This window comes from Cyrtonyx montezumae, unplaced genomic scaffold (genome assembly GCF_038088225.1).
Source record: "Cyrtonyx montezumae isolate F1298 unplaced genomic scaffold, pur_monq_1.0 scaffold_10, whole genome shotgun sequence".
NCBI lineage: Eukaryota > Metazoa > Chordata > Aves > Galliformes > Odontophoridae > Cyrtonyx > Cyrtonyx montezumae.
In genome coordinates, this window is record NW_027071826.1 from 32,956,588 (window position 1) to 32,978,833 (window position 22,246).

General features: G+C 40.5%; 1 protein-coding gene and 1 long non-coding RNA gene across 2 annotated transcripts in view; one reads left to right on the plus strand and one right to left on the minus strand.

Moving 5' to 3' along the window:
- The first annotated feature begins 1,862 nt into the window (after positions 1 to 1,862).
- Positions 1,863 to 4,792, plus strand: LOC136060338 (uncharacterized). The gene is made up of 4 exons (XR_010623349.1): positions 1,863 to 1,951; positions 2,544 to 2,608; positions 3,592 to 3,743; positions 4,707 to 4,792. It is a non-coding gene; the product is annotated as an uncharacterized LOC136060338 (long non-coding RNA).
- Positions 3,633 to 22,246, minus strand: part of STARD9 (StAR related lipid transfer domain containing 9) — a 91,928-nt gene continuing 73,314 nt past the window's right edge. The window contains exons 24-34 of the mRNA XM_065754764.1: positions 11,209 to 22,062; positions 10,194 to 10,391; positions 9,307 to 9,490; positions 7,974 to 8,120; positions 7,273 to 7,378; positions 6,563 to 6,705; positions 5,963 to 6,027; positions 5,670 to 5,875; positions 5,185 to 5,264; positions 4,657 to 4,815; positions 3,633 to 3,734 (exon numbers count right to left, since the gene is read on the minus strand). Coding sequence (XP_065610836.1) covers positions 3,633 to 3,734; positions 4,657 to 4,815; positions 5,185 to 5,264; positions 5,670 to 5,875; positions 5,963 to 6,027; positions 6,563 to 6,705; positions 7,273 to 7,378; positions 7,974 to 8,120; positions 9,307 to 9,490; positions 10,194 to 10,391; positions 11,209 to 22,062 — 12,244 coding nt within the window. The remainder of the gene's footprint in view (positions 3,735 to 4,656; positions 4,816 to 5,184; positions 5,265 to 5,669; positions 5,876 to 5,962; positions 6,028 to 6,562; positions 6,706 to 7,272; positions 7,379 to 7,973; positions 8,121 to 9,306; positions 9,491 to 10,193; positions 10,392 to 11,208; positions 22,063 to 22,246) is intronic.

A 22,246-nucleotide genomic window follows, 5' to 3' on the forward strand; every position in this document is an offset into this window, starting at 1 on the left:
ACCAGGTACAACTGTGTGTCATGTATTTCAGCAGAAGCCAGAGAGAAGCCACAGAGAGGAAGGTCAGACTCTAAACTCCACTGAGATTTTTCTTGATTTGATAAGGGTGCACACCATCTGTGTGTGTGTGTGTTTGTGCTTGTCTTTTAAGGAGTTTTAAGAGATGAATAAGTCAGAGGTTCCCTGAAAGTAGGTGTGCAGTGTGTCTGGTAAAAGCCAGGTAATGTAAACTGAAACAGGGAGTACAGTGTATCGTCCTGTACCTGCTCTCTGAGGCTGAGCATTATGTGATGTTTTGCTGCAGAGCTCACTTGCAGTTGCCATTTGTTATAATAAACATCATTAAATGTCCTGGTTTGTGTCCAAGCTGGTGATATAGAACCTCTTTGTACTGGGATGGAGTACAAGAAGGTGCCTTTCCACAAAGCATAGTGCAGAGTAATTTCTGTCCTGCATGCTGCTGTTCTGCCTGTACTGCAGTACCACTTCTATTTTGTTCTGTGACTGGGGGAGATAGAGGGAGGATCTGGAGTGATGAAAAAGCGCTCAATCTCTGGAACTGAATTTATTTGGGTATTCTAAAACTATTTGCATACATACTGTGGCCATAGATGTTTTCATGAACTTAACCTATCTCAGTTATCCTTCTGTAATACAACATGCTTGGAGGTGATTATTTAAAAGGTATTCAAGCCCGAGGACCAGTTTACTACTGCCACAGAGTTGGGCAGAAGTCAGTCTGTTCTTCAGTGCTGTCAGCAGGTAAGAAACAGCTCTGCTTCTGTTTTCTCATGTTGTCATGCCATTAATCTGCGTAGTTCCCGGGTGTCCCACGTTACTTACCCTTGGTGGCTTTGGGAAGCCAGGCACCTGACTGCAGCCAAACCTTGCAAAGAAGTATACAGCACTCCTAGGCGAGTAGGAGAAGTACGCCTCCTGTCCCAGGCTAACCTGTTTTGGCTTCATCCAGGTAAGCGTTCACGGAGTAGAAAAAACACCTCTTCCCATGGAAGTACAGTTCCAGACAGCGATCTTAACTGGAGCAAATACCACAGGGCATTTTTTTTTCTTGTGTAGAAAATACATTTTATTGTGGATATGAAAATAGCAATCTTGATTAAGAGCAGAGATGCAGCAGCAGGTGGTACATATGCTTGGTCTGATCATCTACTGCTCAGCAGTAGCTGACAGGAAGTTGGGTTTTTCCCAGTGTAGTTTAACAAAGTCGATGATGTCTGCTAGGTTTTATTTCTTCCTTCCCAACAAACCATTGCCATACATTAACGGGTACCAGAAAATGTTATATTTGCAAAAGAAAACATCCATATAAATAGGCTTTTTAGTATCAATTGACCATTGTATTAAAAAAAAAAGTTACATTAATACCGATAAAAATAAAAATTAGCTTTGATAGCATATAAAAATGCTTCAAAACAAGCATATATAAATAACTTAATTTGTAAACATAGAAAAAACAATCTTATGTATATATAAAAATAAACATCTGATGCACTGTACAATAAGACGTTATCCTTCATAGGCACTGGTATCATTGACACAGGAGTCCCCCTAGATGTTTTTCCTACACAAACTGCTTTAACTCTAGTGCCGTGTCCAAAACAAAAGGGGAAAAAAAGTGAAGCACTGAGCAAATCTTTAGTGGACTGCCTGAAGGCCGCTCATCTCCTGCAATCCCTGCTGCAAGCAGCACTGGTGACAGCTAGTAAATGCTGTGGTTCCTGCTCACTTTTTCTGGGGCTTTAATGTATCACCTCATTCAAGCTTTTTTGTTTTGCCTCCCCCAAAAAGGTACGCTGGGCTGCAGATCTGAACATCTGCCTTTTGGTGCAGTTGCTGAGGCTGTGGAAGATGTACAGTGCTGCAGGTGAAGCATCCCCTGAGGCAGCTTGGCAGGCTGCTAAGAAAGGCTGAGCCTCACCCCAGGAGAACGGTAATGCACCAGGGGGAACATAACCACGGCCACCTTGATATTAAGCAAAGCAAATTCATAAGAAGTGAAGCCTTTCATTACTCTTCCAGCTATAGCTGGGCAGGGAGGAGCCTTGGGCTGATATGCCTGAAAGAACTGCTATTTTCTTACATATCAATTAATTTAAAATAGCTACTGTCACTTTTTTTAAACCTTAATATATTAATGACAAGAAGTAATGTAGAAGCTGTGAGCCAAAATTACGTCTGTGCAAACATAGAGTTAAAAGTACATTTTGGCTCTTGAAACTGTGGTGGGAGGTGGCGTGAGCTTGTAGTGTGCTGGGAAAACATCTCTGACCCAAAGTGTGTATGCATGTTCCAGTAGCAGAGGCAGCTCTGGTAAGGTGGGTGCTTGAATACACGTTCCTCACTTGGCAAACGTAGTGTGCAGCAGCCCTGTGAACAACGTGGGCTTCTGTGAGCTAAGGAAAAAGTATTATAGCAGCCTTTATTGCTTAGAGAAGCTATCTAGGTGATTCTGTATATTGTGCTGCAGACTTACACGAAGTTACTCAGATATTTGAATTGGTTGTATTTGTGTTTAATTTTAGGAACCTGTGACCAAACACTTGAAGCTTGACAACACGAGGGTTGGACAAAGCTCAACAGCAGCAAGGTAACTGAGTGGGGAGATGCTCACCACTGTGAAGGCAGCTGTTTGTGTTGTGAACAGAGTGACAGTGAGAACGGAGACCAGATTGCATTTTGAGGTAAAAGCAGAGATAGGCTGATGGAAAAAGCCATTATGGAGAAGTGCTGGAGCTTATGAGCGGGATTCAAATCCTAGAAACAAGCTGACTACTCTGAACTACTTCCTATTAATAAGTTATTTAAAACTGTCAGTTTGGTTTCTCTATTTCAAAGCACCTAATTCTGCAGTGCAGTAAAACTGTGACCTGAGGTGTGGTGGTTTCCACTGTTGCTGCATAGTGTAGTGGTAATTGGAAATCCCTTATACCGTACAGACTGTAAGCAGTCAGCCAACTGGGAGAAAAATCTATCAGGTGGGATGACTTATGGATGCCACGCTGCTTTCACTTCCCTCTGAGGGGAGGTAAGTAATTTGCCATGGCAAGCTGACTTTATCTATGCTGCTAGAGGAATTCTGCGTTTGGTGTTTATCTCAAGGTGAGCAAGTGGCCTTGCATTTCTGCTCAAGAGTCTGTAGGAGGTCTCAAGCCCTGTGAGTACTGTTTCCAGACTCTGAAGCACTGAAATGCAATCACTGCCTTTTTTCTCACCACTGCTCAAACTTTCCTGAAAGGAGAAGGTCAATCTTTATAGTTTCTTGGAAATTGAAACAAAATACTACAGTTCTGGCTACTGTAAAGAGAATTCTCTTCTGTTGATAGAGACAGCGCCCACTCCTTCTGTTTGTAGAGGTTTTTTCACAGCTGTTTCCAGAAGAATAGGCTCCTCATAAAACCTGCAGGATCTCTTCTAAGCAGCATTAGCTAAAATGAATGTGGTTTTTTTTCCAAGCTATACCTTTGAACAGTTCGAAGTTAGCAGTTAGGCTCCTCAGGTGAGGTTTGATTGTGCCTGATGTAAGAGCAAACATTTTACATTACCCTTATGGATGCTTGTGTCTCCTTGCAGCCTTTCAGATGCTGCTGAACAGTCTGGTTTCTTGATGAACATTAAGTGGCAAGGAAGTGTGCAAGTCGAGCAATGAGCAGAGGCTGCCGCTTGGCGATGGAGCTCAGGAGCCGCGCTGGGATAGCTGGGGCACCCAGATCCACCTGCACGACGTAGAAGAAAGGCACGTGTTGCATGCACTGTACCCATTTTAGGGCAGACACTTTCTCCAACCTCAACTAGCTGCGTGCTGCACGTAATATAAGTAGTTTACAGCCAAATGCTGTCATGTCTGTGGTGGGTTGGATCTTTTTCTTCCCAATACTCCATGGACTTTGAAAGCTTTGCATATTTGATAGTACTTTCAGCAAGTATAACACATGCTGGTTTTGAGTTTGAGCTTAAGTATTGCTAGTCCAAAGCACAGGTGTGTAATGTGACTGAAAACACATATTGCACTTCCACTAATACATGCATGAAATGTATAGAAAATTTTAAAATGCGTTATAAAGGTATATGCTAATCATTACTATTTTAAAGTAAAGTTAGTATTTTTAAGATATATATAAGTGTGTTTTTAGGATAAGTTTAAATGACTAATTCTGTTTTTCTAGCTACCTTTTAAAGCACCTTAAACATCATGGGACTTTTTTCTGGATGTATTTAGGTACTTGGCACCACCATCCTAAAGGCCTCCTGCTTTTCAAATGACTCTGTACAGTCAATGGAGGGTCAGATTTTCTCATTCTTAACTCTAACGTCATCTTCTCTTTTGTATCTACTAAATGCCAAGAATTAATGATTTCTGTTGAAGGAAGTTAACAGTATACATTTCCATACATGTCAAAAATACAATTACTGGAGGTGGACAAGATGGAAATGCAAGTAAGATTCTCCAGTCCCTGTCACTGGAACCATGTACTGGTTCACTGTGCAAGAATGGAATGTACAAAAATTGTGAATGAACATTTACAGAAGTCTTGGTGTCCAAGGGAGCAGATTCAGGTGGTGTAAAAACTTGGGATCGTGTACAGAATCCTAATTAGACTGTTATAGAACACGATGTGCAGTAAGGAAAGGTCTTACCTGTGCCATGTAAATAACTCTGGTGATATCTCTTCCATTTACCACATCAGGTTCCAGGATCCAAGCGCTGGGCAGAATTTCCCCTCTCACCACATCTTTACAAGGGTGAGGCATGGATGCATCATACACAGACTGAATAGCCAAGACAGACAAGTTCTTCTGCATGAAAGAAAGTGCAAAGACAACAGTTTTTTGGTTTTTTTTTTATGCAAGCAGTAATGTTTTGTTTACCATGAGACATATTTCTCACTAAATAAGCTCTTGGTTGTTTTCTGATCAGAATCATGCTTGTTTGTAAGCAGAATATGCTGTAACAGTTGTTACTGCCTAATGGTGCTTGGTTCACAGCTGTCAGATGCTGTAATGGATTTAATACATAATTCATTTCTGTCAGATGAACATAGCTTTTCTTCCTATTACAGTCTTCTCTGGAGCTGTGAGCATAACCTTCCTTTCCTTCTGCTCCTGACCAGTGAGTTCAGACACGTTAGTTAAGTCCCCTCTGCTGTAGAGAAAACATGCACTTACCTCTTTGGCTTCTACAGTAATGCAGCAGAAGTCCCGGGGCTGCTGTAGGTAACACAGGGAGGTATCGGTCACTAAGTACACTGTGGAAAAAGCATCCAAAACCAACAGCAAACAAAGGGGGAATTAATTAATTAGGCTTTAACAACTTCAACTTGTCACAATTCCCCCCAGCCTTCAGATGCACAGTGAAATTTTATTTGAACTTGTTGCAGCTAAGAGCAGAGTTCTAGCTAATATAACGATGTTAATATTAAGATGATGCTGTTTTGAGATACCTCTATCTTACATTTGTGCAGCATATGGTTAATAATAGATATACTTCGAAAAAGTCTTGCAAAGTGGAAGTTCCTACACTGAATAATGAAACTGGTTATTCAGAGCTGAAGAAACAAGATGAGATGACCGTACATTTTTTCTCTGGCTGATTATCTGAGCTGAAAAGTCCATACTGCTAGTTCTGGTCAGTCATTTATGTTGGTACTCACCCAGCTGAATGTGGCTGGTTACTTTCTTGTGTATTCGAGCTGTGTTGATGGATCTGTCATACAGGTGTCTTTTGCCTGGATCTCTCACTAGTCCCCACACGTAGGCGAGAGGTCTTTCTATCACTCCTGCTCCCAAAAATCCATGCTTTGTTGCTGAAGGGAAGACTTTGTAGTAAACCAGCACCTCTTTTTCTGTACATTGGTATCTGTCAAAGACAAATGAAAGGTATTGGCACAAAAGAGGGTCAATTTCATTAAAGATCTCCCATTATAAAGACCTGCCATAAACTTACTTCCAGCCAGCTGCAGCTTGGCAGGTGTAGAGATTCCTCAGGTTATGGGAGCATGCTGCCATTACCTTGGAAAACAGTGACAAGTGTACATGTCAGTATCAGTTGTCTAAATTGTAAATTATGTTCAGCTCCTGCATGCTGTTATGCTATCTCTCTTCCACCCAGTAGGCTCTACAACAAATATTTAGTTTTATTGTGCTAATAATCCTTGGAGAGTGCTGGGAGAAAATGGCAGCAGGGGAAGCATGCATCTCCAAGTGATGTGATTCCATCTGATCTGAAATTTTGAAGTCTGCATGCTTTCCTTCTGGCCACACAGGCATACAGATGTATAAAGCCTGCACTGTACAAACCTTTAGAAGCTAGAAGCATTCAGCATTAGCACCAACTTCACTCAGACGATTTGGCTCACACTCAGCAGTCTCTCCTGTGCTCCACTGCAACAGCTCGCCTCCTGCTATTTCAAATTGCTCAGTATATCCTGCTATACCCAGCACTAAATAGCTGCTAGGAGTGCAGAAGAATAAGGCTTGTCCCACTAACAGTACAGTGTCTGAAAGAAGGTACAGGAATAAGCAAAAACTGTGCTTATTTACTCACCTCAGTGGTAGCATTGGCCAAAATGTGTTTGGATAAATCTTGGTATCCTTGTGTTGATGAGGAGCTTACTGAAATAGTTAGTCCATGAGTGAACCTACAGCTGATGCTGTCTGAAGGAATTGGTGGCTCAATTCTGCTGTCTTCTGCGTGAGAAAAAATAGTCATAGAACAGTAACAAAAAGGAAAATGATCACTGAGGTGATGCAGGAGAGTGGTTAGAGAGACTTCAACTCTCCTAATGAAGGATGGTTAGCATCCTTTGTCTAGGCGGTCCACATAGCAGTTACTTTTTGCATTACTCAAGTTTAAATGTTATTAACCACACATACATAAGCTAACAACCTAAAGAAGAATACGAAACATGAATCTGGGAATGCAAGTAACAACTTGCATGTACAGTGCTTTAGTCCTTGCAGCTTTAGCCCTGTGCTTCTTTGGTTCATTTAAAGCATTCTCCATACAGCCTCTCCAGAGATGGTACAACAATGCTACAACATCAAAAGACCAACTTAAGAGGAACTAAATCCCCAATTAATTTTTCAAGCTTTAGCTACTGGTTGACACTATTTTTTTCTGAATTCATGTAATGTAATGTCAGACAGCCTTAAATATTTATTTATGCAAATTCAAATCTGATACAATTCTAAGAAACCTCATTTGGTTTTGGGATACAACACAGAAATAAGCAGATGAACGTATGCTTAACTTACCCAGTGTAGAATCCTTCTGTAGTTGCTCTATCATAAAAACCTGACTGTTTCTAACAGCTGAACGACCTCGTGTGTCTCTTGAAAGCAGTGCACTTCCTGAAGAAACCTGGTTTAGGAAAGAGCAGAAGTGGGGACTTTTGGCTTGAATGAAGAGAAATAAATTGTTATGTTATCAAGAGGAATATCCATAACTTCTTACAAAACTGGAAGCCCGACTTTATGATAAGTTAATTTCTTTGCCTTTCAGATGGTTTTGAAACTATAGCTCAACTGGGGAAGTTGATCAGACCAAACATGACAAGCTAGCATAGGTGTACACTCCAAAAAGCAATTTAAAGTAAGTTTGTGTTTACATACACAGACTTTCAAGTCCATGTGCGCATCTCTCCTCACTGAGGAAGGCACATTGAAAATAGCAGATTCTGTCATCACAAAACCAACATCCCTTATTTCTAAAATGGGACAGTGGTATTGCTGTCAGCAGTAACACACTGGCTTTTATGTATGAATTAAAAACAAAAAAATCAGAAAAATGAAATTGTCCTTTGCAGTTACATGTCAAAGCTCCCTTCTCTCCCACGTAACCCATCTGTGTGTTAGTGACACAAACTTGTCTTGCTTGATAGCTACAACAAAATAAACACCTAAAATGAGGATTCTGTCTCTGTTACTGTTTAAGTGTTAGGGGACGTTGGTCTCACCCGTCCTTCCCAGCTGCTGAGTTTACTTGCAGTGTATGCAGCAGTATTGCTGCTGTTGTAACCCGATGTTGGACCAGAGGACAGGCTGAGGCTGGATTCTGTACATAAGGTGCTCGTACTTGCAAGAGTCTTCAGCCTTGCTTCCTCCTGTAACATCAGAGCATCACGAATTCACACAGCATATAGTCAAATCTGTAACAGCACTGACAGATGACAAAAAAAATGTGAAATCCAGTTTCTTTGAAGGAGTGCTGACAAAAGCAGCGCCTTTTTGCTTCACGCAGAAGGTATTAAATAAGCAGGCTCATTTGAAACTGTAAGATCATAGGAGCAAATCACTCTGTAAAATGCAGCAGTCTAGGAAAATCTGGATAATTGCAGCTTCTTGACACTGTTCCTTTGCTACAGGAGCCCAGGCTTTCAAATCAATTCTAGGATGTCTTAATGGGGAAAAGAAATTTTTATTAAAAATACCTCAGTATCACTTGTTGCTTTTTTACCTAATTCTTGAGCTTAACCTATTGGTCAAATTTAGTTACTAACACTGAAGATTTTACTGCCACTCAGCACCAGCCCAAAAGACAAATTACGTAAGAAAATACTGAGAAGATGATTTGTGCTTCCAAGGGTAGTTTTAATATTTGGTTTTCAACTCAGCTGAAGTTTCACAAGACAAATATGGAAGCAGGTACGGTTAAGAACCAATCACCTGGTGGAGATGCCTGAATTCTAGGTGCCTTGCCAGAGTGCAATGAAGTGACAGTTTGAGGAGTGCGAGAGAAAAGCTGCAGCTCTAACTAAACCTGCATTGTCAGGCTGTGACAAAGGTTAGTGCATGAAGGTGAGTCAGAGATCAGGCAGTACTTCCCAACAAGGTATTGTCCTTCAATACCAGACAAGCCACAACAAAGTGCAGAAATAAAAGCAAAACACAGACAGACAGGACAGTCTAACAACAGGAAAAATCAAGAAAGAAAGAAAGTCGTTTCTGTTCAAGTACATACTGAAATAAATTCATTCACTTTAACAAAACTTCCCCAAAGATTGGGTATGTTCCAAGCAGGATGGCTCTGTAAGCTTGATCCAATGTGAAAAGAGAATTTTCTTGTTCAAGAAGTGGCTCGAGGAAGATGCAGTTCAGCAGCATGAACAATCTTTCAATTATGAATCTCAGTAATACTGATCACTGAGTATTTTTTTAAACCCAAATTTGCATTTCATTATTTGTTCTTCTGTGCATTATGTCAAACAGGAAAATTACTGAGCTATGGAAATTTATTTTAAAAACGCATTGATGTGAATAATGGAAAACAATTTCCTCTGTAATGCTCACCTTCTGTAACTGAGCAAATATTTGCTCCCTTATACGTCTTTTCTCTTGCTCAGCTCTCTCCCGAAGTTTGTCCCTCGCTCGCGCAATTTCAGTTTTGGTTTCCTCTCGTGCCTTCTGATAGTCTCTGAGCATCAGTTCAATCTCGGAAGGATGCTGAATGCTTCTTCTTTTTGGTTCTTGAACTCTATAAGGATAGGTAAAGGGGGTAAAACATGCATACCTGAAATCAGGTCACCTCATGAAATGTTGTGAGAAAGTCCACTGTCAACACGGAACCAGACAATTTGCCAGAACAGCAATAAAAGGAAACCAAGTCTCCCTTTGCTCACTAAAAGCACTGTACAAGCATTACTCTTGGAAAATGATTCAGACTGAAAATGCAGTTGACCACTGAACTGAGATTACTCTAGCAATTGGTCTGGTTTCTAGGCTTTGTAAGACCTAAGGCGATGGCTTTGGCATAGCACCCCCAAAGTGTTGGGAAAATGCTGCCTCCTGCCCGAGTGCAAAGGCAGCTGAAATCATTCAGAGGATATGGTGGGAGATGAGAAAACAAAATTTTAAATGATAGAGAGTTCTGCAGAACTTCATTGATATTTAATGTGAAAAACTATTTGCCATGACTTTTAAGTTACATATGGAGCAAGAAAACAGATGGGTCTATGAGTCAAGACTGAATCTTTGGCATACATGCATAAAGCAGGTGCTGGTTATGAACTGAAATAAACTAGATGGAAGATTTTAATGAACGCTTCCTAAAGTCAGGCACACGTTTACCCCGTGACAATTAAGGATCCTGCCGTGAGTCTCAGATGTCAGTGGGAACCATTCATACACATCCATTGTGAGCACTTCATCAAGTCAAGAGTGAGGATTTGAACCCCTACCTGGTATTTTCCACTACATCTCTTCTCAGCTGTTGTAGATACTCTCGGCGCCTGCTGGGGAGATCCAGATCACGGTGACATGTATCCAGGGTCTGCAACAGACTCAAATGCTTCTGAGGACTCAAACTTCGGCTCCTTTGATATCTTTGCAGCCTTTTTTCTCTTTCCTTCCTCAGGGTCTCAATAGTCCTCATGTGTCTGTCAGGGGAGCACAAGTAGGGTGACAAAATGCACCCTGCAAAGTTTCAATTTCTGTGGCTTTTTTTTAACCTTTAAAATTTAAAGTCTTAAGTACAAGGTAGCATTGTAGTATTACAATTCTAAGAATACAGCATACACTTCCCACACAAATATCCCTTTCAGTCACACGCTGACAGATAAAGACATTGTAAAACTTTGCTTTTATACCAGTAGAAAATGCATACAAAAGTCTTGGTTAGAGCTTGTAATGGCTGAAGGGAAAAAACTGATGAAGGAGATGAACATAGCTCCTCCTAACCATTTTAGTTACAACAACTTCCCCAACAGCTCTATAATCCAATCACTAGCATTCAGAGTATAGATTTTTTTCCACAATTCATTTGGCATATCTATAGGCTGTTTTTTTAATTTTTTTTAATATTCCTATGGGAATGTTTATTCAGAGAAGCATGGGATGCATAATCAAGATGCATGGATTACTTTTACGCCACAGCAGATCTATGAAATACACTGTCACAGTTGCCAGGCAACACACATCACTCTCACAGTGACTAGAAATTGTAAGAATGAGGTGAAGCTAGATTTGAATTACACCAAATCTTACACGTGCTCCTATTTCCTTCAGGAATCCCCAAATTTTCTCTTGAATCAGTAGTTAACTATATATAAGCGTAACACTGTACCTCTTCATGTACTGTTCATTCTGTGAGACTAAGTGATTAAGTGCTCTTTAATTACGTCATATGAAGCTGTATGGGAAGTCTATTCAAAATAATACAGAATGTTTAATGCAGAACAGCTTCAAGCAATTTACCTTTCATAGAGCTGCTGCTTTACTGGAACTGCCATCAGGTCGTCTGCAGTTCCACTCTGCAGGACCCTGAGCAGCGCGTCTGTTTCACCAATGCCGTAGTTCAGCTTTGCCTCAGTCAGTTCCACAGTGAGGGGATGCTGGTGCAGATCCAGGTGCATGCCAGACATGATCTGAGCGCGCTCTCTCTGAAGTCTCTCAATCTCTCTGCTCCTGCTGCCCCAAAGCTGGGATTTCCCTTCCATTTCCACTGCTTGCTGGCTTCCAGGCTTACTTTCTGCCTGGCTGTGCAGGTCAGTTGTGCTGCCACTCAAGCTGAGGCACGAAGGCGGAGGACTGCCCTTAACACCACACCAGTTGCTAAACTTGTTGTGTATGGGTAAGTCACGAAGACTGTAGCTCCGAGGCCTGTAAGGTTTCGCTAAAGTAGTACCTTTCTTCAGAGGAATTTCAGTGTCACATTCGGTTTCAGTGACAGAATTTGCATCATCATTTTGTAAGGAAATTTGTGCGTCACTCACATCAGAGAGAAGAGAGCAACTGTTCTCATTTTTCCAGAAATCGTGAAACTGTAGAGAAGCTGCTCCTGCCAGAGGTTCTGAGGACTCATTAACATTTGCCTGACTTGAACAAGTAGCAACACGTTTAGGATTAAAAAGTAAGTCGGAATCTGGAGGGGAGTGGTTGTTAATCAGAGCAGTATCAGAATTCTCAACATAATTCTCATGTCTGATTCCCCCGAGCACAGATCTTCCTCCCCTTGTGACATACATACAACGAAGCGAACGCGCCAGCGGGCTGGGGTCTCCAACATCATCTGTTAAAAACTCCGTATGGCCAGAGACCTCTAATGTGCTGCTGGAGTGGTACAGCCGTTTTGCACAAATTGTAGTGTGTGTGCCAACAGTGAGTCTCTGCTGTTGTTCCATGGCTTTTGAACCATCTTTTCCCAAAAGCTTCTTGGCTGCTTTTTTATCTGAGAAACTTCCAGATGTATTCCTTACGCCCGTGCTGTCTCTAGAAATGCTGCACTCACTGTCTGTTTCAGTCTGTGAAAAACTGTCCACGTGAGGTTCCGTGCCGGAGTGTGGACCTGACCTTTGCTTTCTCTGACCGTGAAGGGGGCTTGAAGCATCATTGGAAGATCCCAAACGTTCCTCAATAGGGCAGAAAGTTTTACTAAAAGCATTCTGGCTTTTGGGACTAGCACTAAGAGTAAGAATAGGGGAAGAGGCCCTGTCGACCAACAGAGTATTTTTGTAGTGAAGTTTTCTTTCTGCTGGAATCTCTAGCTCACTGACACTTCTTTTATCCTGAGCATACGATGATGGAGACTGAAAGGTGCTACTAGCAGGGCTGCTAACTACAGTGCATGAAGAATTGTCTTGCCCTGAACTCACTGAAGAGGATGTGACGGATGAAACTGTGGCACTAGCAGGAGCAGTATTCTGCATGTTTAATGATGGCTTTTGAAAATCTAAGGTGGAGATGGAGGTTCTGTGTAAGAGAGGCAGGCGCATAAAGGAATCTTCCAAAATGCTGTCAAGGCTGTCATGAAAGTCAGCATTGCCCGGATTTCTCACCTCTGCTCCTTCTAGTGCTCTTTCTTCCACAGAGAATGCTTCCTGCTTCCTTTTGGGAACCTCATCTACTGTATCTGCAACAATTCCACTGAAATCACAGTTTACTGCTTTAGCTGCCCTCAATTCATTTCCTAATTTTGTCTGCACTCGTTTTTCTTCATGTTTGCTTTGAGATTCTTCTAAAGTCTCAGTTTGGGTGCCTACGTCTGCTGTAGTCTGAGTGCAACTGTCTGATCTAGTACTAGCAGCTTTTACACCCTCTTCAGTTCTTCTCTGATAGATTTTGATATTCTGTTCATTATCTATAATATTTTGTTGGGAGAGGTTTCCCAACAGCTCCGAAGTGTTCTGAATAAGCTGTGACAGATGCATGGACAGGTTCTGCATACTTGTCCAAGAACAATGTTGCTGAAATAAATCCCTGTTTGTTTCCTGCCTTCTTGCAGAAACATCTGTGTAGCTCCTCTGGTGTCTTCTCTGCCTTTTATACCTTGTGGTAGCCACTGTCTGTGTTCCCTGCTCGCAGGTAATCCCCGGTGTTTTCTTGGAAGACCTTTCTGACTCAGAAGGATACAACAGTACAATTTCATCAACCTGCACTGAAGAGCTACCAGGTTGTGCAGAAGGATTCTTACGTTCAGCAGTGTCGTTTTCTGGATTAGTTTCCAGTGTTTCAATGGACACACTGCTATACTGCTTGTTACTGTCACTTGAGTATGTGGATTCAAAGCCTGGTCTGGCATTGTCCCATCCTTGAAGACCTTCAATGCTGCTTAAAGTGCTTGATAAAACTTTTGCTGTAGCATATGAGCTGAGATGAGAATGAAAAGGAGAATTTTGAGAATTCAATCCATTGTCCACACTAGAACATCTCATAACTTTACGATTATCCAGGTTTATAGGCATTTGATGGCAAGACACATCACTTGCACTTCCAAAAACATACTGCTTCCAGCCAATCTTGTACGATTCGTCTTGTTGCCATGGATGAATATATGGGTTGATATCACTTGAATTAAAATGCATTGCATCTTTATTGTCTTGCAAAAATAAATCTGTTTCTGGCTGGTACCCAACTGCTTCAACTCTCCCTTCACTACACTGAGCTACAGAACTGCTCTTTGAATGGATATTTTCTTTTGGACCCACAGAACTGTGAGCTGTGGGCAGTAAAGATGATGGAGAATGAACAGTACTGTCTTTTAAGGACTGGCTGCCTTGGGTTCTTGCTGCATAATTTTGTAAGTTTTTTGGATCACAGCTTGCAATCTTCTTAGTTAGTGACATTCTTTGCTGAAATCTGGGTTTGGATTTAACCTGCAGAATGTTCTTTGTTTCCTGCTTTGAAAATCTTTCAATTACATGAAGATCATCTTCAGTTGGTGATGGCGGCTCCACACTCATATTTAAATCTTGTAACGATCTAGATGCAGAATATAACAAGGAATCTGCCTTAGATGAAGCTTTTGAAGTATCATTTAAATCAGAGGACACAGCTATGGCTGGGGCTGATAGTCTATGACTTTGTAAATGAGGTCTCTGTTCAGTTTTACAGCTCTTCGTACTATGTGTCGTAGTACATGCCCTTCTGCTCCTGAACTGGACCAGTGTCGATTCTTGGGAAAGCAAAGCATGGTTTTTTGGTAAAAATTTTAAAGGGCTACTTTCATTATTCATTAAAGAAAACTTCAGTCTTTCTGATTTCATTGTATCATCTCCTGTTGTTGTAAAACTGTCAGCATGAACACTTGAACCTGTATTATTTTTGCCAAGTACAATCTCTTTTCTGTCATCTGTATTTGTTCCACCTGTGTTATCACCATCTGTAGGTATATACTGACAATTGGCTTGCAGATCAAAACCTACAGCACTGTGATATGGTTGTCGGGGATCAGTACTTCTGCAGTTTGTGGGATATGCTGGACCAAGCAAATCATAGATGTGTTCAGGATCCACATTAACATTTCCTGGATACAGATGTTCCAACACTGTAATCTCTGAGACTGTTAATTCATTTGCAGAATTTGAAGACACCTTAGTTTGCTTTCCAAAAGGTTCTTTATCTACTGTTTTTCCTTGCTTTTTCTTTATTGCAAAAGGTTCAGTCTCAGTACTTGAATGCAGTTCTTCTTCATTTCTGTTAAGTATTTTTCTCATCTGTCCCTCCTTGACCAGAACTGACTTTCCAGTATCCCAAAGAGGTATTGATGACAATAGCAGAGGTTCGTGGTCATCTGGCACTTTCTCTGCATGTTCTGTGCAAGTTTTCTGAGCTGGAACTTTACTCCAGTGATGCTGATCAACTTCAATATCATTGTCAAGTTGCTGACAATTACTTCCATAAACAGGTCCCTCATCTACAGCAGAATTCTCATGTGAAGCAGAGTTTGTGTCTGATACTGGGTAATGCTTGTTTGCTTTAGCAAGAGAAAGTAAAATAATTCCTGAAGCATGTATTGGCTCATCAAATACCACAGACTTATCAGACTGAGTGTCCTGCATTTGTAAAACAGCAAGTGGAGAATGTTTTAATACACTTGTGTGTGAACCATTGTTCGTGCCAGTTTCACCATGGTCTATATCTGAAATTAGAGAAGATTCTGAAAATGGTGTCACAGATGTGTGATTAACTTCTGCAAATGCTTGAGGAAAACCTTCTTTTACCGAGTGCAGATCAGCAGAACTTGAGGATACCTGCTTAGTCAAAAAGGCGTCTTGATGTGAGTCTTCAAGCTGACTAACTGTTAGAGATTTTGAGTCATCAAGTAAACAAGTATTGAAAACATTCACGTCTTCAGAGTTTTGAAGTAGAATATCCCTTAGGGTATTTTCTGAAAAGTAGGATGGAGCACACTTTGATTCTTTACTGCCAATCTTTCCCAGGCTTTGAAAAATGGGCGCTCCTGATTCTGGTATAGTCATACTAGAAGCGTTACTGTAGTGTTCTAAGTATTCAGGCACTTTATTTTCTTTAGCTTCACTGCAATTCTGGAAAGAATCTTGAATTATTTTCCCCTCTCCATCAGTTCCCACAACTTCTTCAGGGAGTTTATTACTCTGAGCATCTGTAGCCTCTTTTACTGCAGAACTATTGTCCCTTTCATCTCCTTTTTGTAAAACATCAGAAAAAGTTATACACGGACTTAAAACAGTTGATTCACTTTCAAAGTATTTTGATTCTTCAGAGAGAACAGCATCGTTTTTACGTTTCTCTCCACTACTGTCAATCAAACAATTTTCAAATGATCTTGGGCTATTCAGGAGATCAGCAGAACGTTCAGAAGTACAAGAGTTCCTCTCATAATTTAGAAGCCCTTCTGAAAGGGTCAAAGTATTCTCAGGAACAGTGATCTCTGGATGGCCTACACAGCTATCTTTGGAAGTCTCACATCCCTGATCACATCTTGGCTCACTCTGACACATCTTGATATCAGGTAACCTTGCATTATCACTATGACTGCTTGTTAGAGTATAATCTGTGTTTAAGCATTTCTCTTTGTTATCACATTGCGATGAACTTCCTGAGTGAAGTTCTGCTTGAGCTGTATTAATGTTAATTATGTTTTGAGAAGAGATTTCCAGTAAAGAATGATTTGTTTTCTCCTCCATATCTTTCCTTGCTTCTTTCTCTGAAGAAGAAAGCAGGCTTGAATTATTCAAGAGCAGCTCATCAGGCATTATGGTACCCTTTTCCTCTTGATCCATGGAATTAAAGCAGTCTTTGGACATTTTGTTAGCTGTTAAATCCACACTGCGTTCTTCATGGGAGTTAAACTCCTGAATGATATCTTCAGAAGAGTCTAATTCTTCTGAGGAAAATAAATTTCTTTCTGCCCCTTGCTTAAGCACAACCATTTCAGATTCATGACTGCCCATTCCATAAGGCATGACAGGTTGCTCAGATGCAGAATAATCATTTCTCAGTGCAACAAATTGTTCCTCCTGTCTGTCCTGTGTGGTTCTGTTTTGCAGGAAAGCTTTATTTTTACTTCGAACTTTGTCAGAATGAGCTTTGTTGTCTCCCTCTTTGTTGTCTATTTTAAGAGGTGTACCAACAGAGGCCTCTTTCTCCATTAATGTTTCATAGTACAGAAGAGCAGCTTCAGTTCCATCATTGCCATTAGATGGTTTCATATGACCTTTCAGTGCAGTGGGAACATCTTGAACAAGATGGGAATTATCACTTACTTCAAGACAAAAAAGGTGATTTACAGATGGGCACAAGGAGTCTTCAACTGAACTTTCTTCAATGTTTTCAGTAGACTTCAGTGTTGTTGGTGAGTTTTGTTGTTTGCTGTTATCACCATTATTTGTAGAAAAGCTAGTAGACACCCACTGGCTTTCTCTTAAGATTTCATTTAATCTGTTGTCATCATGACAGCTGCCTTTACTACCAGGGAATAATACATTCAGGTCTTGCAGAACGATCAGTTCTACCTCCTCTCTGTTTTCTAAAAACATCTGCTTGTCTGTTTTGTCCACTTCTTTCAAATGTGCTTTCTCGTCAATAACTCTGGAGCCTATAGTATCCAGTCCACGAATTTCAGGTCTTCTAACAACACTTATGCTCAAGTTTTCTGAAGTGCCATGCTCAGGATATTGTTTTGAAGAACTCATATACACATGGCTGTTCTCTTTTATGCAGAGACTTTCAGATTCTTCTTCAAGTCTATATTGGTCATTATTAATATTATCATCAACTGAATATTTGTACACATCAATATCTTCCATAGCTGTATTTCTTGTATCTGTAATAGAGTCCTCTGAGCCACTGTCTTCATTCATTTCAAGAGGACTGTGGTACTGTGAATCATCTACTGACAGTACATTCTCTCCTAGACCTGAAGGTGTAAGGTATCTTTCAGGGATAGCGAACTGATTTAAAATTTCCTCTTTTTCATCTCTGTTACAGTACAATTGACGCAGAGCTGGGGACTCTTCAGTAGTTAGAACGTTTTCATCTGTGTGTATGTCTTCTTGATTTGTAATAACCATTCCCTCTGTGTTTGTCATGATGACTTTTTCTTCACTCCCAGTCACTTCACACACGTTAACCTTGTTTTCCTGGTCAGTGTCTCCATGGCGCAAGCAGTGTGGCATATAATGTTCAGTTAAATTGCTAGAATCTATTTTTTCTTCATTTTCAGTTTTTTCTAAAGTATTTCCTTGCCTATCTGTGATCAGTACCTTTGTATCTGTGTCCTCTGTATTAAACACACTTTCTCTTTTTCTTTTTATCTGCAAAAACCCTTCACAAGCATCAGGTAAGCCTTGAGCATTCTGAGTAAAATCTATTCTGTGGGAGCACATAGCTGAAGGTGAGCTCGGGGGAGAAACCATTTTCTGCTCTGGTGAATAAATACTGATTATTTTCTCACTTTCTTCTTTTTGGAAAAAGCTATCAGAATGCATGAGCACTTTTGACTCCTGATTGTCACTTTGGACTTTGACTATTGGGTAGTCAGGTACACTTTCTATCTGTCTTGATTTGATTTCCAGTGCATTTTTTTCTAGGTTGTTTGCACTATTGTTTTGTTTTGTTATTTCTTCCTCAGTGTTTGCTTTTGTATTCTGATAAAAAGCCACAGTTTCTTCTGGATCAGCTTGTGGGTTTCTTAAAAACTTAGATTCTTTATCTATACTCAGACTCTCCTCTTGGGAAACAGTACCTAGTGTATTTGTATTGTATTCAAATACTCTTCCCAATTCTGAGTTGAAATGATCTTCAACTAGCAAAATGTCTTCTGGGCAATCGCTTTCGAAAAAGGGTTCTTTCTCTTCTCTTGATTCAAGTAAGGATTTATTCTTTGTTTTTGTTTCCAAGCAAACGGTTGCATCAGATTCCACAGAACTGTCAGTCATCTTACATATATTGTTCTTCTCCCCTGTTGATGCTGAAGAGCATGTCGTACACAGACAGCTGGAATGTACGTCAGAACAACTTTTGGTGACACTGACTTCCATAGCACGATTAGATGTAGCATCACAATCTCCTTTCACTACTGTAACATGCTCTAGTAGCGTATCATAATTTTCAGTCTCAGATGCACTTTGGAAAAGATTAGCTTTTGGTGAAGCTTTGTAAAATATGCTTGAATTGGATTCTGGGAGCAAATCACCTGTGTTTTCACAAATAGCAGCAGGGAAGGACTCAGTGTCCTTCCCATTTACATTCACTGTGAGATAACTTACTTCATTTACCAGTAGGTTCTTGTATTTGAATGAAAACTCCTTCTGATCTACAACCTGAGAATTCAGCATACTGGGTTCTTTGCTTTCACTGCTTTCTTCTCTCATATTGTCAATGCACAATGTAGAATTTTCTGAAATGTGCTGGTTCAGGCAACTTACAGGACTGTCTGCTAGTGAACACTCATAGAAGTAATTTTTTGAAACAGGTTTGCTTTTGAATTCACAATGATTTAATGAAGACAAGTCTTCATCCTTTGGTTCATATTCTTCTTCCTTCTCTCTGAGTGAAGGCACCTCTGACACAATTTCTGACAGGCTATCTGTGCTTGTTTCCATACAAATTTTCTCTTTTTCACACATCTCTATTGGTGTTGCACTGTAGGCAAGGACTAAAGGGTTACATTTATATGTTATCTCCTGTGAGGAAAACTCTACAGCGGCTGCTTCTGCAGGTATTTGTTCATAATCTGTATCTTGCATTGCTTCCAAGTTACTCTCCCTAGATCTGAGGAGACCTAGCACAACAGCTGATTCTGCTCCTTGTCCAGCCAATTCCTGATGCTCATGAGTGCTTCCCAGGGAGCACTTCTTATTTGTTAAGTCACTGAGAAAAAAACTTTCATCACAACGCACTGGTATTTCCCTTCTTGGAAAAAGCTGCACACAGTTTCCAAAATGCACTTGTTTTACCGCAGAAGCCTGTGCTGAGACTACATTATAAGCAAGTCCTGTAGAAGACCCAGCAGCAGATGTACTGCCAGTGTTTGAATCTGTTATCTTTGATTCTGTCAAGTTATTGCAGCCATCATCTAGGTCATCTTTTTCAATAGTTCTGAGGAAATTGTCTTCTAAATCTGCTTCTACACAGCTGTTTGTCTGTTCCAAAATATGAGCAGGCAGCTCAGAAACTAAAGGTGGCTTTTCCAGTTTGTTGTCTGTCAGCAGTTCTGGATGAGTTCTAAGGAGGGGACCCTCTTCTTTTCTAGGTATTGGTGACAAGCAGTCTGCAGTGGAAAAGCTTTCCGAACAGCTGAATGCTTGTGTGCACTCAGTGGTAGACCTATAAGCAGATAATTCATTTATTTGTTCTTGTTCAGGATGATTTGTCCTTGAATGTTCATAATAATCAGGTTTTACAGAAATATGAACAAAAGAAGAGCTCGGTCCTACTGAACTTACGAATGAAGATGTCATGTCTTGAGATTCCAAGGAAGAATTTTCATCTGTGTTTGTACATTCCTCACTCTCAAAACCTCTGCTTGCAGCCACTGTTGTTTCAGGTAAAGGTTCTTCTGACAGATCAGAGGAGAAATCTGTGTGTATTTCTTTTATACCATGTGATAGAAGAGTAATGCTGTGTACCTGTTTAGAGCCAGAAACAAAAGAAACTTCAGCAGCTGACTGTTTTAGATCATCTTTCTTCAGCCAACCCTCTGGTTTGCTCAAAGAGTAGAAATGAGCATCTTGAAATTCTAGATGCTCATGAGAAGAAGGTGTTGTTATTCTGGGGGTGCTCATTTCAACCTTTGAGTTATAGGATGACCAAGCATCAGTTGTAAACAAAGGATTTCCACTTGCATAATAATGTCTTCTATCAAGTGACCTTTCTTGCTCTGCAAAAGAGACCTCTGCATCCTTCAGAAACTGCTTGCAAGCATTACTGGAAGCAGGCTCTTGTTTAGCATCCAAATAGAAGGAACTACTCAGCTTCAGATTGTAATCCATCCCTTCTGTATCTCTGCTGCAGATCTTGGACTCGTGGTCCTCCTCTGTCTGTACAGTTGGTGGTCTTGGAGTTTGTAACTTCCAAAAAATCTCTGCTGGAACTTCATCAGATGAATCAGATTTGGATTCTTCTACTGGATCTTCTGTTGGCACCTCTTCTCCATCACCCAAGCTGTCCAGAGAAAAGCTTCTTTCAGCCTCTCCCAGTCTCCTACGTGATGCATACGATGTCACTAAAGATGAAACACGGTGTTCAGATCTGCTTTTGTAAAGCTTAGCTGGTTGGTGGTGGGCCTTTAATTTCTGAAACTGGCTTTTATTTTGCCTTTTGGCTTTATTTTCCTTTTCTACCAGAGAGTCTTGTGACATTTGACTGTCATCACTCTCAGAATCTTCTGGGTTGGCAAGACGTTTATTTCTGTTGAAATCATCTTGCTTCAGCTTCTCCGTGAAAGCTTTTGCATAAGCGCAGGAGAGTGAATCTACAGAGAAGGAGCTGTCAGTATCAGAAATCTCATTTTCCTCATCCTCTTGCCAGTTCCCTAGCACATCTGTGGCTGTTCTAGACATTCCAGCACTTAACAGCTCAGCACTATGCCATTTTTTTTCAACGTAAGAGAGTGGTGCCTGTGTGTTCATCTTGGTGAGATTTCCAACTGATGTTGCCACCATCAGAAATTCTTGATGTTCCACTGATGAGTTCTCATGACTTTGTAAGGCTGAGGTTGGCTCACTCTTCAAATTCTTGGCTGCTTGGTTTGGATGTGTAGATTGTAGGTTTCCATACACTACTGCTTTCTTCATTTTGTTAACAAAATTTTCAGGGGAAGAACTATGGCCTTTTGCATTGATATCCATTCTAGTCTTTTTATTGGATACCTGGGCTCCGTTTTGTTCTAGACAGCAATTTGCAGGCTGACTTAAATTTCCTAGCACCTTTGCTTTTGTCATTCTTGTCCCTGTAATAAAGGTTTCAGGCTCATTTTTCTCCCTAAAACGATCAGGAGAGGAGCCTTTAGAGGTCTGTTTTTGACATCCAGCCTGCCCTGGGCTGTCATCCAACTTTTCCATTTTTTGATCATTTTTATTGATATGAGCCATGGCAGCTGAATCATTAGAGTCCCTTTCTGTTCCTTTTTTATTTCCAAATGAAGATCCTTTTTGTTTTTCAGTTAGCTGCATCTGTAGTAAAAAGGAGATACCTTTTTCATCATTAAGGTCACTCCTGGAAAAGTCTTTAAGTTTTCTGTAACAGCGTTCCACAGATGAAGACTTCCCTGGTATATTGCCTTCAGAGCATTGATCAATATTTGGCGAGGTAGATAACTTGGAGATTGTCTCCCCATTCAACAAACAGCTGTGGAAATAAAGAAGAAATAAAGCCCAGTACTTGCTTAAATAACATGCTTAATATTTCCATATTAGTAACATCTTGCAGTTAAGAGTGATTACACGTGAAGCAACAAACTTAAAAACAAATTAATATCTTGATGCTAAGTTGTACAGCTTGGGATTTAATCTTCACAGTGTCAAGTAGCTGC